General features: G+C 47.0%; 1 protein-coding gene across 5 annotated transcripts in view; it reads left to right on the forward strand.

Annotated features, from left to right (window-relative positions):
• The window catches only part of Dlc1 (DLC1 Rho GTPase activating protein), a 359,377-nt gene extending 341,632 nt beyond the window's left edge, over nucleotides 1-17,745 (forward strand). For all 5 annotated transcript variants that reach the window (XM_040731982.1, XM_040731981.1, XM_040731983.1 and 2 more), the window contains 11 exons: nucleotides 71-134; nucleotides 1,878-3,298; nucleotides 3,929-4,105; nucleotides 7,209-7,368; nucleotides 7,490-7,688; nucleotides 9,526-9,739; nucleotides 11,389-11,503; nucleotides 12,072-12,290; nucleotides 12,985-13,202; nucleotides 13,868-14,041; nucleotides 14,984-17,745. In XM_040731982.1, coding sequence (XP_040587916.1) covers nucleotides 71-134; nucleotides 1,878-3,298; nucleotides 3,929-4,105; nucleotides 7,209-7,368; nucleotides 7,490-7,688; nucleotides 9,526-9,739; nucleotides 11,389-11,503; nucleotides 12,072-12,290; nucleotides 12,985-13,202; nucleotides 13,868-14,041; nucleotides 14,984-15,104 — 3,082 coding nt within the window. In that variant the 3' untranslated portion in view covers nucleotides 15,105-17,745. The remainder of the gene's footprint in view (nucleotides 1-70; nucleotides 135-1,877; nucleotides 3,299-3,928; nucleotides 4,106-7,208; nucleotides 7,369-7,489; nucleotides 7,689-9,525; nucleotides 9,740-11,388; nucleotides 11,504-12,071; nucleotides 12,291-12,984; nucleotides 13,203-13,867; nucleotides 14,042-14,983) is intronic.
• The last annotated feature ends 341 nt before the right edge of the window (nucleotides 17,746-18,086 follow it).

Consider the following 18,086-nt stretch of genomic DNA (forward strand, 5'->3'; position numbering starts at 1 on the left):
TTTAGAAGAAGTGCTTGCCTGCCCTTTAGTGGTTTCCTTTCCTTGCTGATGTCCTTTCTCTGCTCTGTAGGCGACTGAATACGTTAAACAAGTGCGCAGTGATGAAGCTGGAGGTCAGCCCTCACCGGAAGCGAGTGAGTACCCGAATTACGCAACAGGGTGGGGCCAACAGGCGGGCAAACCCAAACAGGACTAGGTGCACTGTAAAAGGTTCTGCTTGTCCATTCTAAGCGCTGAAGCCCCTATTTGCAGTCAGCTGAAGGAAATCATCTGTTGCTTTTCCCCAATGAACTTGGTGGGTACCATATGTCTAAGAACACGAAGCCCATTGAATTGCAGAGGAATTTCGCATTGCTCCCTGGAGGACTAAAGCTAACATTTTTTAGGAGCTCTCCCAGCTTCCAGGATGGAGCAGTAACTCCATCTCAGAGCTGTCAAGATGAAAGCAAAGGCTGGCTTGAAGGATACTCGAATAGTAGGAGATTTGGTGTGGGGCAGGGAGGAAGGGGCCAGGGCAGGAAGTCGCACGCACACACTCAGTCAGTGGTGATATGAACTTTTTTTTTTTCTTCCTCTGGATAAGAGCTGTGGGGCCTTGGGAAAGGGTGAGGCAATGCTAGGAGTTAGTGTCACAGATTCGGTAAACAGGAACCCGTTTGCCCACAGAACATTGACACTGTCTACTCAGTGCCTTAGCTAACTGGGTCTTGATACTGTCATCCCAGTGGCAAGGATGGCTGGCATACGGAGTTGGGTCTTTCAGTTACAATTTTAAGGCAGTATTCTGGTGGGACATTCCCGGTTCCTGAACGTAAGCCAGGTGTAGTCAACTGCTGTACTCCCTAGTGTCTACAAATGCCCCATGTTGATGGCATCACTGGGCATTCTTGAAGCCCTGTTAGATTGCCTGGAGCATATCTGACATTGAACCTGCCCACCACCCTTGTTAACTGCCGGGGGGGGGGAGTACTAGTAAGTGATGACGCAGGGTTGGGCTGCCATGTGATGGCTCACTATGTGGAGGATGTCCTGACTTTTTGTTTTAGGCTACCTACAGCCTTCAGCTGCCATTGTGCTGTTTGAAAGTGACTTTTTTGTTAATTGCACAAGAGAATATAAACACACTCTGTCAACAGGCAGCTACACGGGGGAGTCCCACCGCTGCTGACTCGAGTCCCAGTTCACAATATTTTGCATGCTTGGAATTTTCACCAAGCTCAGAGGTCCCCTTTGTGAGCAATTAATGAATGGCCTAAAGACTCAGATTTTCAATAAAGTAACTCATTTAACTGGTAACACTTGGTCGGACTTTCTGTTAAAGTCTTTATATCTGGGCCAGTGAAATGACAATGGCTAAAGGTGCCTGCTGCCAGCCGTGACAACCAAGTTCTGTACCCAGGCCCTACATGGTTGAAGAGCAAATTCACACTGACCCATAATCTTCTGAACATGGTACATACCCATAGGCATCCATATACACCCAGTCACACCCCTACACATGTGTGCAAACACATTCTCTAGATAAAATACAGTACTAATAAAGTCTTCAAGTACCCCGGCATTGGTGGCGCATGCCTTTAATCTCAGCACTCAGGAGGCAGAGGCAAGTGGATCTCTGTGAGTTTAAGACCAGCCTGGTTAACAAGAGCTAGTTCCAAGACAGGCTCCAAAGTCACAGAGAAAACCTGTCTCGAAAAACCAAAATAAATAAATAAAATAAAGTCTTCAAGTCCATCTTTGTTTCTTAGAAACAGTATGAAGGAAGTGAGTAATGGACACTGGGAGCATCCTTTGATTAGTGTCCTGGCCCTTAGCCTGTGTCCCGCCCCGCCATCTTCTTGGTCTAGCACATACACGGCTTCATTTTGTCTTTGCAGAGTGAGGACTCGGATGAAGATGAGCCTTGTGCAATAAGTGGCAAGTGGACGTTTCAGAGGGACAGCAAGAGGTGGTCCCGGCTTGAAGAGTTTGATGTCTTTTCTCCAAAGCACGACCCAATCCCTGGGTCCCCTGACGACCCTCACTTGCGGAGCGCCACAAGCCACGAGAGCATGCTCACAGACCTCAGTGAGCGCCAGGAGGTGTCCTCTGTCCGAAGCCTCAGCAGCACCAGCAGCGTCCCCACGCACGTGCCCCACAGTGGGGATGCCGTGACACCCCGAACGAATTCCGTCATCAGCGTCTGCTCCTCCAGCCACTTCGTAGGCAACGATGACTCTTTCTCCAGCCTCCCGTCCCCCAAGGAACTGTCCAGCTTCAGCTTCAGTATGAAAGGCCACGAGAAAAACACCAAGTCTAAGACACGGAGCCTGCTGAAACGGATGGAGAGCTTGAAGCTCAAGGGCTCCCACCACGGCAAGCACAAGGCGCCTTCGAAGCTGGGGTTGATCATCAGCGCTCCCATTCTGCAGGAGGGGATGGATGAGGAGAAGCTGAAGCAGCTGAACTGCGTGGAGATATCAGCCCTCAATGGCAACCACATCAACGTGCCCATGGTACGAAAAAGGAGTGTGTCCAACTCCACCCAGACCAGCAGTAGCAGCAGCCAGTCAGAGACCAGCAGTGCTGTCAGCACCCCGAGCCCAATCACCAGGACACGGAGCCTCAGCACCTGTAACAAGCGGGTGGGCATGTATCTCGAGGGCTTCGACCCTTTCAGTCAGTCCGCCTTGAATAACGTGACAGAGCAGAACTATAAGAACCGGGAGAGCTACCCGGAGGACACAGTGTTCTACATTCCGGAAGATCACAAGCCTGGCACCTTCCCCAAGGCCCTCTCCAATGGCAGTTTCTGTTCCTCGGGAAGCAGTTCTGTGAACTGGAGGACTGGAAGCTTCCATGGCCCCGGCCACCTCAGCCTACGGAGAGAAAACAGCAGTGACAGTCCTAAGGAACTAAAGAGACGCAATTCCTCCAGCTCGGTGAGCAGCCGCCTAAGCATCTATGACAACGTGCCGGGCTCCATCCTGTATTCCAGCTCGGGGGACCTGGCCGACCTAGAGAATGAGGACATCTTCCCTGAGCTGGATGACATTCTCTACCACGTGAAGGGGATGCAGCGGATAGTCAACCAGTGGTCTGAAAAGTTTTCCGATGAGGGGGACTCGGACTCAGCCCTGGACTCCGTGTCTCCCTGCCCGTCGTCTCCAAAACAGATACACCTGGACGTGGACCATGACCGAAGGACACCCAGTGACCTGGACAGCACGGGCAACTCCCTCAACGAGCCTGAGGAGCCCACTGACATCCCAGAAAGAAGGGACTCTGGGGTGGGGGCATCCCTGACCAGGTGCAAAAGGTAAGGGCCTTACTTCTCCAGACCAAGGTGGGGATCCCGCATCGTCTGCTTGGTGGGATAAAGCCACAGCCATGTAATGTCCAACCAGGAGACCCCAGCAATCCAAAAGAAAGGGCGTATTGTGTACGAGGTGTAGATCTTTAGTCAAGAAGGATGAAAACTATGAAACCTTGGGGTGGGTGTGTTTGCACAGTTCGATCAGACTTTGTGCCGCCAAGGGGTATCCATAGAAATGGTTACAATGGCAAACGACTTGTCCAGTCAGTTCCAAATCTTCAGGCTTAGCCAGGTACCTATCTTCTTGTCATTATTCCCTAAATAATACAGTATAACAGTGAACTAACAGCTCATTGTAAGCAATCCAGAGGTTATTTGCACTAAATGGGAAGGTGCCGCCCTGCCCCCCCCCGTGTGCATAGATGCTGGACATCTTCTGAGTGTGCTGAGCCTGAGAGTCCGAGGATGCTCTGGTACAAACTTTCTGTGGCTATGTAGGAAGGACCAACCATTTTTCTATGGGGAAAAACTGGAAAGTAGCATCAGTCCTCTTGGTTCCTGGGAAGTCGGCGAGCAGCCTGCTTCTCCCCTGCCGAGAAGTATCCGTCTCACTCCTGCCCTGTTCTCTTGCAGGCACAGACTGAGATGGCACAGCTTCCAGAGCTCTCACCGGCCAAGCCTAAACTCTGTATCTCTGCAGATTAACTGTCAGTCTGTGGTCCAGATGAACCTACTGCAGAAATACTCACTCCTGAAACTGACAGCCCTGCTGGAGAAATACACGCCTTCCAACAAGCATGGCTTTAGCTGGTAAGAGAATAAAGTGTGCAATACACTGTAACTGCAGGTGATGCCATGCACTCCCCGAGGCTGTCCCAACACTGAGCACAAGGCCAGTCTTCTGTCCTTTGTCAATATCTCCAATCTGTCCTCTTTAGGCAGTCTGTCTCCACATCCTTGAGGCTGTATTTTCAATGCTTAATGAAGCTCGTGGAGTTGCAGGGAATGAACTGCAGGACTGGTTGGTTGGGTTTTCAGCCCTTTACACGAAAGATTGCATCCCTCTTGCGTCATAGAACACAGGCACCTTCTTTGCCGGTATAGGAATAACCCGCACTAGGCAAATACATAGACATTATCAGGTCATGTTCATGGGAGGATGGAAGGAAAACAGGTGAGATGATTGGAGATCGTTGTGTACGCTTTTAGACGCTTTTTTTCTTTTTAGCAGTCTTGGGAATTGAGCCTTCATTCATGCTGAACACACACTCCATCACTCTGCTGGTCATTCTTTTTTTTTTTTTTTTTTGGTTTTACGAGACAGGGTTTCTCTGTATTGTTTTGGAGGCTGTCGGTCCAGCCTGGCCTCGAAGTCACAGAGATCCGCCTGCCTCTGCCTCCCCAGTGCTGGGATTAAAGGCGTGCGTCACCACCGCCCTGCTCTGCTGGTCATTCTTGAGTGAATGTTTGGAGCATGGCTCAAAGATCTACCTGTGCAGGGCAGGAAAGCCAGCTCAGTGGTTAAAAGATCCACCCGTGCTAAAGAGTTTGGTTTTGTTGTTTATTTGAGTGAGGTAGGGAGGCTCCCTGGCGAAAATGTTCAGGGAGTAATAAATTTAAATAACTAACTATAAAAATCTTACATATATACTATTTTTGTTTGTTTGGGTCTGTGTGTGTGTATGTGTGTGATATTTAGAGACAGAATCTGTCTGATTTTGTAGCTCGGGCTGTCCTGGAACTCACTATGTAGACCAGCCTGGCCTCAAACTCACAGAGATTTATCTTCCTCTACCTCCCAAGTATTAGGATTAAAGCCATGTGCCACCATGCCCCCCCCCACAAACAAGTATCTTTTAAAGGTTGATTTATTAGACAAACGCTTCATGATTTTGAAAATCCACCCTTGAGTATACATTGTAAGATGTGTACAGTCAGTGATGGGTTGTGGATGTGGCCTAATCTGTGTACATACTGATTTTGTACTCTAACACAAAGACAAGAACTGTGTCTGAATCCAGGTCTCTGTGTTTTGTAGCATCTCAGGCACCTTGGAATCTCTTCACTCACTGTCCAGTTGTGACGGCAACAGAGATGCAGGCCATTTCATTGGAGCGCTCTGTGGCCATCCACAGTGGCTTGAGATAGTCTGAGGCAGAGTCCAGTGTCCTTTCTTTTCTGGCTCCTCCCTCCCAGGGATACACAGGGGATGTAGCTGTGGCATCAAAGCCGCCCCCACCCCCAGCTAAAGCGGTTACATAAGCCTCACTAAATACCGAACTTGTTTGTTCTGAATGACAGAAATACATATTGACCAGTTTATCCCAGAATGCTTCAGATTCTCAGTAGGGACTGTAATGTGTTCTTCCCACATTCCTCAGCCGGGCTCCTCGCCCCCAACAAAGCAAGTATTGTGCACACTTCTACCATAGAACCGAATGCTTAACTGTATGGAAATACAAATTTGGCTCTACTCGGCTCTGGCTTTTCCTTTCCTAGAGCCTTCAAGAGTGGCATGTCCTGGCTGTGGGCAAGCACCCAGAAGTCAAGGCAGTTGGCTTTCTGTGGTGTCCCTCTGTGCTTAGAGTAATATTTTCCTCACTGCTATTTAAAACTGCATATTTCAGATTCTCCATTCAGAGGTGCCCACCCCTTTCTCACCAAACCCTCAAAAAAATCTGAAAGTCCGCCCTACTACTTCAGCTCTGGTCAGTTTTTCCAGTCAGTCAAAACCAAATGTAAAAGCCTGGCATTGTGGGATTGGGACAGCATGGAGCACTTCTGCCCAAAGTCTCTTTCCTGTTCGGCTTTGCCCTTTCTGGCTTCACTCAGAGGGGTCATTTGTGAGCTCACACGTCCGCCTGATGGCCTTAAATGCCTGACATGAGTTTCCTGCTGTTGCATATATGGCTGGGGGCGGGCCTGCTTTCAGGGCTCCTGGCAGCCTTGGGGAGTGTCACAAAACTCCCATTGTGCCTTTTCCACGTTCCCATAGAAGCCTGAAGACACTGCATTCTCTGGGGTCATCCGCAGGGGAATTTATTTTGACTTCGGGGTCGTGCCCCGTTTGGGCTCCAGTGTTGGTTCTCAGTGTGACAAGCCTGTCAGCAATGTGTGTTGCTGATTTTTATGCCGTGTGTCACCCAGATCTCTTTACCGGAAGCAGTTCAGATCTCTTGAAGAACCCAGAAGGGATTCATGCCTATTTAGGGAAAATGAGAACTTGTTTCTCAAGTTTTGTTTATCAGAACTACCTAGTAAGGTGTTATGAGGTTTTTTTTTGCCTCTGCCTTCCTGCACCATGTAATGGGCTACTAGCCCTGAATACATTCAGGAGCAGGCTGGGAAAGTTCATCAACCTCTCCTAGGAATTAATCAATCCTCCAGATGAGGAAGTTTCACCAGGTCTTACAATTCCAACTCGTCAGGTATCTAGGGCATAGCCAGTCATGGTGGTGCATGTCTGAAGAAGTTGAGACAGGAGGATTGTAATTTCAAGACCATCCTGGGCTATATAGTGAGAAAATGTCTTACAAAGGAATGGGGGAGATGTTAGGGGTGTAGCTCAGTAGTAGAACACTTGCCCAGTAGTCATGGGGCTCTGGGTTCCTGCACCAAAAGTCCTATTCCTGCACATGTGCTTGCACACACACACACACACACACACACACACACACACGCGCGCGCGCGCGCACACACACACACACACACACACACACACACACACACACACGCCAAACATTCCTAGGATGTTTTATACTCACATAATTCATGGTAGTAGCCACTGAACACAAATGACCAATATGGCCTTTAGTGTGGCTAGTCCAACTGAGACACAGTTTGCAAAAAAAAGGTGAGTGAAATCAAGCAAGTAAACATATCCCTCACCACCAATACCTTGTTGTTTCAACAGGGCCGTGCCCAAGTTCATGAAAAGGATCAAGGTTCCAGACTACAAAGACCGGAGCGTGTTTGGGGTCCCGCTGACTGTGAATGTGCAGCGCTCAGGGCAGCCCCTGCCTCAGAGTATCCAGCAGGCCATGCGCTACCTCCGGAACCATTGTCTGGACCAGGTGAGTATAGCTGCAGGTCGATCCTGCTCATGGGAACTGAGCTTCGTGCTGCTTTTCTTCCAGTTTTGAAGGGGAGGCGCTGGTTGCTTCGGCCCTCATCCCTAATGCTTTTCTTCCAAAGGTTGGGCTCTTCAGAAAATCGGGTGTCAAATCCAGGATTCAGGCGCTACGGCAGATGAATGAGAGTGCGGAAGACTATGTCAACTACGAAGGCCAGTCCGCGTACGATGTGGCAGACATGCTAAAGCAATACTTTCGAGATCTTCCTGAGCCCCTCATGACGAACAAACTCTCGGAAACCTTCCTGCAGATCTACCAGTGTAAGTTAGCATTCTTGGATCTCCTTAAGGCCGCTGATGCTGGGTTTCACTGAAACACGCAGCCTCTTTTCATGTCTTTCTTTCACCAAGAAAAGCTGCCCGGGGACCCTCGTAAATACACAAGTTACCAGTTTCTTTCCTTCTTGCCTGTGAAATAGGTTTGTGCATGCTTACTGAGTAATCGGAAAATGAATTTCTGTAGCATGGGAATGTGTTGGCAGAGTGATTGTGTAGCACACGTGGAACACTGGGTTTGCTCCCCCGACACGACATGATCCAGGAGTGGTGGTGCACACCTAGTACGTGGGAGGGTCAGAAGTTCAAGGCCATCCTTGGCTACATGCTGAATCTGAAGGCTACCTGGGTTCCATGAGGCCTTGTCTTAAAAGGAAAGAGGACGTAAATGTTGCTGATCAGTCTGTAAGTGTTGACGCAGTTGAACGTCTTCCCAGTCAAGTCCTGTATCAGCTCTCATTTGTCTAGAGCAGTGTGACGTAGATGCTGAGAAGTGGGGTCCCGAAACTGTATGCCTGCCCTCTGGTGCCCCTTCTCCCCGCCCCCACTTCTCCACTCCATCACTCCCCCCACCCCCACTCCTTCCCCCACCTCTCATTCCCTTCCCTCTTCCCTTGTCTATACACTTACCATTTACTTTACACCTCTCTCACGGGGCTGTTGAGTTTAAAATTTCTCTAGTGTGTGTGTGTGTGTTTTATCTCACTGGAAAATGAATAAATAGTTTTTTTTTCTGTTATTCATCACGGCCCCTTCCAGACATACCTGGGAAAACAATACGCACGTCCTCCTCACTTTCAAGCGCAGCTTAAAGCCAACAGTTGTGGGAATAAATGATCAAGATCAGGATCGTGGCTTTCACAGCCTTGTATTTTTCTTGGCTCGGGCGGCATTAGTGCAGCGTGGTTTAAAAGCAGCTCCGCACAGCTGAAATGGTCTTTAGCACTGACGTATTGAGCTTCATTTTATGAGAAACGGAGCTGGTCTGGTCTGGACTGTTTCATTATTTGTTTCGGCCTTTCGTATTTTATGAAAACACAGGTCACATTTTCCCCCTCAGAGGTATTTGTTATGCATTGTAACCATGGAGCTGTTTAATCAGTTTGTCTTATGGCCCTACATTTAAGTGACTTGATTTTTCCACCACATGCTTTTAAAAAGTTTAAGTTTGCCTGGCGGACAAGACTGGAAGGCTGGGCGCAGACTCACTGTAGTGTCAACTGTTCTATAGGCTTATGTGCATTTTGATACATTTGCCTCTTGGTGTTCTTTCTCAACCTTAAGTTATTGCTTGAAATCTGTCTACTTCGATTGACATCATATTTTAACAGCCTTTCCCATTTTAAGGATGAGCAAATAGGTCAAAACTGGTCCCCAAAGATACTTTTATAGCCAGCTGAGCGATCTCCATTCTTAACTTCTTACACGTGTCTCACATAAACTTTTTATTGAAACTACACAAAATCTTAAATGTAGAGCGATTTCAATAGTTAGGGTGGCAAATTGATTTTTTTTCCTAAGTGCTTAGAAGAAACAGTTCTGTACACTGCAAGAACATATCATCTGGGGCCAAACTCTGAGGTCGACTTTTAGAGTATGTTAGCACTGTGGGTGTTTAAAATGTTTCAACTCCCCCACAAGGCAGGAAATACTTGAGGGTAGTGACGCCCGTGGCAGCCCATAATTTCTTCCTTATTAATCTTTAGTATGCTTTCTGCAAGTGCTCGTTCAGTGTTTGATGCCGATGTTTGCTTTGGGATGCGGACTTGCTATGTATGTGGAAAATCACTGAGCTGATGGTGGGAATGCTTGTGCCCTGCAGATGTGCCCAAGGACCAGCGCCTCCAAGCTATCAAGGCAGCCATTATGCTCCTGCCTGACGAGAACCGGGAAGTTCTCCAGACGCTTCTCTACTTCCTGAGCGACGTCACAGCGGCCGTGAAAGAAAACCAGATGACTCCCACCAACCTGGCTGTGTGCTTAGCCCCTTCTCTCTTCCACCTCAACACCCTGAAGAGAGAGAATTCTTCCCCAAGGTACAGGTCAGACACAGGAGCATGGCTAGGCCCTGGTCCTCAGGGGCATCTCTCACTTCCTCCCTGTGTTCTTGTTGGATTCTTACCTGACCTGAGCAAACGTGGTTAGTCCTGGAATTAGGCCCTCATGTGTCACTGTGACAGATTGGCTAACACAACTTAAGGCAGTATAGGTTGACTTTGCTCATGGTTTCAGAGGAGTCAGCCCGTGTTGGTTGGCCCCATGTCTTAGGTGGGACATCACGGGACAGCAGGATCTTTGTTCCATGGCAACCTGATCACAGAGAGAAAGAGGGGGACAGAGACAAGATACTCAAGGACCTGCCCACAGTGACCTATCTTCTCCAGCTGCATCCTATCTTGGACATCAGTTATCTGAAAAGTGAACTGCTGGGGAGCATTTTCTGTCTGCTTGGGAGCATTTCCTGTCCGGGCTCCTTTTAGTCTCAGCTCACAGAGCAGCCCTGTGCCTCTCTGTCCCCTTTGCTAGCATTCCTTTCTGGAAGCATCTTTTAAGAGGAGGGGTCCTGAGAGAGAGCACCATGGGTATGTGCTTTGGCGTGTCCAGTGATTAAGGCAAATCAAACAGTGTCATTTCCATTCTCCCAGCCAACAGTCTTGCAGACCTACTGGCCTAAATTGCCTGGAGTGGGAGCTGCTTAGAGTAGGGACAGATGGTATCCCCGGTACCTTAGCCCCCCGTGGGACATGGAAAGACACATTTCTGACCTGTGCCTGTGAGGCTACAAAGGGCAAAGGTTATTATTGAACCTCAGAGTTGCTCCTACTTAACACACGGCCTAAGCTAGTTATTGGCAAACATTTCTGCTTAGAATACAAGTACACAAGGTGGGAGTAGCTGTGGAGAAAGTGGAGGAAGCTCGGTGCTCAGTAAGGTTGATGCTTGCCTCGGACTTACTCCATACCAGACACAAGGCTTTTTCTTTGCATTGATCTTCTTGTGCCATAACAATCACAGGAGATAGGCAAAGTGACAAGGATCTTTTTTTTTTTTTTTTCCCCAAGAATAAAGCAAAGTTTAGGGAAAGGTCAGTTTGGAAAGGAAGAAAGAACAGATCTGGTTTGCAGTTCTTACATGAATAGCTCTTGGTAAGATCACCCCACCAGCACAGGAAGATAGGGTGACAGCTGGATAGACTCAACACATCTGCCTCTATTCAGCCCTAGGAACCTGAAAAGCCTTTCTCAGCTTGATGGATTTAAGTCATTGCGCCTGGAAGCCATGCAATACTTAAGTAGCCCTTTAACTAGTGTTAAAAGTTGTTGGGACATTCCAACTTTAATGGGATAGAAAACTACAGGAGATGAGCAGAAAAGGGGTCAGATAAGATTAAGACCAAACATCTAGAAAACAATAGAGTCATCCCTCACCCAAGGTAGGAGATCCTATTTACTTAGCCTGTAAGGATAGCAATACCATCTATCCCTGCTCCAAGCGGCTCCCACCTCATTTCCTATAGAAGCTGCCTCAGTGCCCAGCAAATACATGTTCTTGTGAACTACTTAGTAAAACGTCTTTAAATCGCCTGGATATTTAACCAAAACATGCCTTTGTGTTTTGCGTTGTGAGAAGCTGTCTCTTGAACTACTTAACCTGCTTATCCAAACCCTTTATTTCTTTTCCCTAGGGTCATGCAAAGAAAACAGAGTTTGGGGAAACCAGACCAGAAAGATCTGAATGAAAACCTAGCTGCCACGCAAGGGCTGGCCCACATGATTGCTGAGTGCAAGAAGCTCTTCCAGGTAGGTACCAGTCCTGAAGCTTGGCTGCTGTGCTAAGGATAATGTAGATGGGCACAAGATCATTGGCTTGTTGCTTGTTCTCATCTGGGCAAAAGGTCTTTCCCATAACAGGAGATTATGTGCATAGGCTGAGAATCACACACACACACACACACACACTCATGTGCACTCTCTCACTTAGCATACATGAGCTGTTTGTGAGTATTTAGATATATATGTGTATGTACACTCATTGCAGTTAATGTTTTGTAATATTGTTGACTTTTTACTTGAAAGTAAAAACAGAGTTCAAGGCCAGCCTGGTCAACAGAGCTAGCTCCAGGACAGCCAGGGCCATATAAGAGAAACCCTGTCTTGGGGGGATGGGAAAGAGCAACAAATTATCTGGAATTAAAATTCTGACTGAGAAACCTGCTTTGATCCATGTAAGCCCTGTTGTAATTACCCTCCATTATCTCACGGGAGCAGGAATGGGCTGCCAGCTTGAGTCTGGCCATTGTTTCTGCCCTTACCCTCTACTGAGGCAGTGGTGGATCCATCACCTTCTTGTCTTCTGTGTTCCTCCCAGGTTCCCGAGGAAATGAGCCGATGTCGAAACTCTTACACTGAGCAAGAGCTGAAGCCCCTCACACTGGAGGCCTTGGGACACTTGAGTAGTGACCAGCCTGCCGACTACAGACACTTCCTCCAGGACTGTGTGGATGGCCTGTTTAAGGAGGTCAAAGAAAAGTTCAAAGGCTGGGTCAGCTACCCTACTTCTGAACAGGCCGAGCTGTCCTATAAGAAGGTCCGTCTTCTCCCTGTTCATTTCCATGGTCATGAGACTACCCAGTTGTTTTCTCTATGGGGATCCCTACCCTAGGCCTGTCATTGAGAGCCGGCCCTGTGATTGAGATTCTCTGGGTAAGAACAGACATCTCTCACAGAGGGATGAACTCGAGCCTGGGAGATCGCAGTCTGCCTATGAAGCAGTCCCTTCCTGCCACAAAATCTTCCTAGGCTAACCTGATTCGCTAGTGGTACTGGGCTTTCACCGGGCATCTCAGGACATGTTTACATATTTTGTTCTATGCTATAAAGAAGATAGTTTTTCACCCCCATGTGTTCCGAGTCACTGCGTGGGGCATCCTTTTGTATCTCACCGTAATGTCCATCAAGGTGTTTGTCCACACTGTCTCCGCCACCTTAAAAAATAAAGTGGTCAAATGGCCATATAGACTTCGGGGTAAAATAAATGAATTTATCCCAGCCATTCTGATATGAGCCCCAGGAGACAGAAGTCATACTTGTGACCACAGCTGACACTTTTGTTTGTACTCCGAGCCTGCTCTGGAGTGTAGTAGGGCTAGTGGCCTATTAGCTTCATAGATTTTATTTATCAGCCTCAGAACAGGGGTCACGTCCCCCACTCAGAATTTGCTTTCAGAATCAAAGTGTATATGCTTTTGCTTAGCATTGAAAATGGCCCATGTGCTTTGCAGGTCAGTGAAGGGCCCCCGCTAAGGCTTTGGAGGTCAACCATTGAAGTCCCTGCGGCACCCGAGGAGATCTTAAAACGTCTCCTGAAAGAGCAGCACCTCTGGGACGTGGACCTGCTGGACTCGAAGGTGATAGAAACCCTGGACAGCCAGACCGAAATCTACCAGTACGTTCAAAACAGCATGGCACCGCACCCTGCTCGGGACTACGTCGTGTTGAGGTGAGAGCTTCCGAATTGACCTGACGGTGGCCTAGACAACTACTCGGCAAGACTGAGCCCGTGTGTCACTCAAACTCACAATATGGTTATGTTATTTAAAAGTGGGTGTAGATGTCGGGGAAAATACTGAGCGATTTCAACGCACATATATGTTCACGCCAACAGGCTGCTTCACCGAGTCAGGCTTTATCTCTTGGAACTGAGCTCAAACAGGGAGGAGCTTTCAAATGAATGCGCCATGGGGATAGATGTCTTCCCCATTGCCTGTAGATACTTAGAAACAGCTAAAAGTGGGCGGACCAGGAGGCAGCATTTAGTCCCAACTGAGATGTGGTTAAGGTTGATTTATATGTAATTCCCAAGTCTCCAGAGGCTTTTGAGGGAGCAGCTTCCAAAAGCTTTGAAGGATTGTCACTTTATTCTTCCAGAACGGCTCACGGCTTGTTCAGTGTCCACACCCTGAGACATTCATGCAATGTGAAAGGGGTTAAAAAGAAAACACTTCAAACTGGCTCATTTCCAAAAAGGGACGGGGCGACTGAGCATTTACACCCCCAAGTAGAGGTGGCCCTGTACCGATTGACCGGGAGGATGCCAGGAGGGAGGTGCCATTTCCAACCTGGCTTCTGAGAAATTCCATCCCCCCTTTGGTTTTGTCTCCACAGGACCTGGAGGACTAACTTACCCAGGGGAGCCTGCGCCCTCTTACTCACCTCTGTGGATCATGACCGGGCACCTGTGGTGGGGGTGAGGGTTAATGTGCTCCTGTCCAGATATTTGATGGAACCCTGCGGGTCAGGAAAATCCAAACTCACCTACATGTGCCGAGCTGATTTAAGGTATATTCTCATTCTGACCTTCCGGCGTGGGGGTGGGGATGCAGAAGATGCAGATTTTCCATGTGATGCCCAGTGTGGTAAAATGAATCTTATCACTGTGCTGGAAATTTTATGAAGAGTTGTGCTAATAAAGCGATACCGTGATGATGTTTGCTGTCCTTTGGGATACTACTTTCAATCCATATTCATTAGGAGATGAGCTACTAAAGCAGTGTGAATTTGGTAGTTTTATCACAAATTTAAAGCCACCGGAAGTAATATGTTTTATAGTGAGCCAACAAGTAGATATTTCCTGTTTCGTAATGGAAGGTGTTTTAACAGTGCATGGTCTGTAATTGATTATGCCTCTCTCTGCTTGTGCCGTAAATGAATGTGATTCATCAACTACAAGAACACCCAAAGTCAACTAGCCAATGCTCTTTTCTTAAATAATCCTCCTTTGTAGGCGTCAGTTACCCATGTGAAGCATTTCTGTGATACATGCCAAAGCTTCCTTTAAGCAAGGCTATGATTTCAATGCTGTCCCCTGGAAACTTTCTGGTCTTAGTTGTGTCACGGGCATGCCAGGGGGTCATCTGTAGACAAAAGGTCATCTTCACTCCCACGTGTTGCTCACCAAGGAGTGGAAGTAGGCATGGCTGCCCTTGGGAGGCTGAGGCAGGCCGGTCGCTGTGTTTAAGGCCCTGTGGAGATAACTGTGTCAAAGAAAGAAATGGAAGTCGGAGCCTTTGGAGCTAGGTAGTGAAGAATTTCCTGAGCACAGTCCTCATGGTTGAGATTGAGACACAGAGAGAGACAGAGACAGAGAGACAGAGAGAGACAGAGAGACAGAGAGAGAGAAAGACAGAGAGACAGACAGACAGAGAGAGAGAGTTCAAGACTGCTTTTGTCACATCTCAGCTCTAATTTAAATAACTCACCAGCTTTTCTTTTGTGTGACAGGGGCCACATGCCGGAGTGGTACACAAAATCTTTTGGACATTTGTGTGCAGCTGAGGTGGTAAAGATCCGGGACTCCTTCAGTAATCAGAACACTGAAACCAAGGATACCAAATCTAGGTGATCACGGAGGCCAAGCACCTGAGTCTGCTGCCTGGGTGATTGTTTCTAGAACCTTGTCAGTCCTCGGAGGAGTCCGTCTGGGTCTCGTTGACTATAGCAATTTGACGAGATTCTGTTTTTTCAAAGCTGCTTCCTGTTTGTCTTAGGTCTATGTTACAGACCTTGACTGGATTATATAAGACTTGGGACGTGGGGTGGGGAGTACTTGTATTAATTCAGATTGCTTCTGAGAAGCAAGAACTCTTTCGGCGCGTACGGGAAGATGGTGGGGAGGATGTCGTCCTCTCGCGACGTCAGCGCATGTGTACCTATGTAGTTTGTTTGCGGCGTGTTGAGGGACTGATGTATCCACTGGAAGGGTTGGTACTCGTTGACAGGTCTTGTCCCCGAGATGAGCAGAGAACGGTTTGCACAGAGAAGCGTGAATGTGTGTGTTGCTGGCTGAGTGGCACAGATGGAGAGTTGGGACGCAGTGTCTGGCACACTGAGATGCTCCGCAGGGGATGCTGATGCTTACACCAGGCTTAGCTCCACCTGGAGTACCCAGGGATCTACCCAGAAGGGGAGCCCAGCTAGCCCCCTTCTCCCTCTCCCCCTAGGGTTTTGTGGTGGTGTTTTGGGAGGGGTTGGGTCTTCTTCTTGTTCTTCTTCTTGTTCTTCTTCTTGTTCTTCTTGTTCTTCTTCTTGTTCTTCTTGTTCTTGTTCTTGTTCTTCTCCTCCTCCTCCTCCTCCTCCTCCTCCTTCTCCTTCTCCTTCTTTCCTTTTCTTCAAACCTTTACTTTCCCAAAAACTAGAGTTTCCAACGACTGTAGTCTTAAGAAGCATCCTCTCCACTCCCTTGACTGGCTCCAAAGGAAGGCTTTTATTGACGTGAGATGTCAAGGCCTAATGCTAACATCTACAAGCAAAGTACCAAAACTTTTTTTTTTTTTTTTTTTTTTTTTAGTTTCTGGGACTGGGAGTTGAACCCAGGGCCTTTTATATGCCAGGCAAGCACTCTACAGCGGACTTTATCCCCAGCTCTGTTTTGATCTTTTACTTTGAGACAGGATCTTACCACATTGCCCAGGCTGGTCTTGAACAACTAACTGACTGTATAGCAGAGGCTCCTGTCTCAGTCCGTCTAATAGCTGGGATAAGAGGTGTTCATCGACACTTTTTACCTGTTACAATGCATAGTATTTTATGCTTGTGACGTAAACTCTAAGATAAACAAGGGAACACAGGGAAATATGTCCCCATAGCGTTAACCCAAGCACAAGAGGCTTTTGATTATTGATGATTATTGGTGTTATTAGTGTTCCTGACAGCTACCGTGTGTGTGTATTTTCATTGGGTTTGTCCTCATGAACAACTGGGTTTTCTATTTGTTATTTTTCTTCCATTTCTTTTTTCTTTTCTCTCATAATGCCCTTGAACTGTATTTTCGTAATAATGGGGGATAGAAATCTCAGTGAAAAACAGATAGTGCAGGTGTGTTTGGAAGGGTTGTCTTTATACAGGTTTTACTGTAATGGTAAAGATTGACTCAAGACAGTATTAGTAAATTTATTTTGTATGGATCAAAAAATGAATAACATATGAATGAGAGTCGAAGAAGGATTTTTATTTTGTTATAACTTAGTTACCTTGTCAGTATTATTTCAGAGGTTCTTTGAAGAATTGCGGGGGGGTCAGAGTAGAGTTTTAAAATTTGAGTATTTGAATTATCAGTGTTGCTTGTGAAGATGTGCGTGTATATTCTAACTTCGTTGGCTTCTGGGTCTGTAAGATTGTATGCTGTATATACCATTTTATTGAGAAACATGTACACATGTCTGTCCACTGTGCTTTCAGACATAGATAAAGCATGATAAAGATTATTATTTAAAATGTACTTGTATTTATACCTCAGATATTCTTTTGGGTTTTGTACCTCAAGGTTCCCCTCTCCGCATTGTAAATACACTTACGTGAATACAGTTATAGTGAAAAAAAAGAGTAAATAAAGGAAGAGGTTTATAATTTGCCCTATATCTGTACAGAGTATATTCAGTAAATGCACTATTAAATGTTTAAAGTAAGGGAAAGAGTCTGGCCTGCATTCTGCATTGCATCTTCCTCCGCCCTTAGAAGCAGGGATTGCAAAGCAGAGCGGCCCAGTGCCAACCGAAATCCAAAGATACATTGCCTGAAAGAAAAATTGGATGACGAATCATTCCAAGGCCAAGCTGCGACTGAGCCACTCACCCACAAACAGGAAACCCTGGTGAAGGTTCAGGAAGCCTGGAGATTCTCTCCACACCAAGGTCAGACACGATGCTGAGAATTTACGAGAAAGGAGCAGCAGCAATGGGACAATTCTTAGAAGCAAAGTCAAGGTCACTGATTACTCCGCAAAAGGTCTCTTTCCCATGTTGAACTTTCCTGTTGAAGGGATTCCTTACGTCTGGCCGGAGAAGAATTCAGAGTGCCTCGGGACTGTCTAAGAACTAGGCTTACATCGAGTAACATCCCACAACTTGTCCATGTGAGTCTTGGTCTAGATTGTGAGTTCTTCAAGGGCAGGCGCATCTCCAGCACACCTTTGTAATCCTCTACAGCAGCTTTCAGTGTTTTGTACTTGTAGACACCTAATAAATTTATCATTTGCTAAAAAAACACTGATAGAATTTGCTTCTGTTATTTTTAAGAAAAGAAAATCTAACTTAATGTCAACCTTAAACTCTTCCCTTCCTCATTTTTTTTTTTTTTTTTTTTTTTTTACTATTTTGGTTCATATGGGGTCTTTCTACAAAGCCCCGGCTAGCCTCAAACTCAATATGTAGCCTAGGCTGGCCTTGAACTCACAGCCTGCTTGCCTCAGTCTCTTAATTCCTAAAATTACAAGCCTGTGCCACCATGCCCAGATGCTGTCCACTTGGAAATTGCAGTGAGCAGTGATTAGAAAAGATGGTAAATCCTCTGCATGTTGATTTTAAGAATTCTTTATCAAGCCTGGTGT

Source organism: Mesocricetus auratus, unplaced genomic scaffold (assembly GCF_017639785.1).
Source record: "Mesocricetus auratus isolate SY011 unplaced genomic scaffold, BCM_Maur_2.0 Super-Scaffold_100026, whole genome shotgun sequence".
Lineage (NCBI taxonomy): Eukaryota > Metazoa > Chordata > Mammalia > Rodentia > Cricetidae > Mesocricetus > Mesocricetus auratus.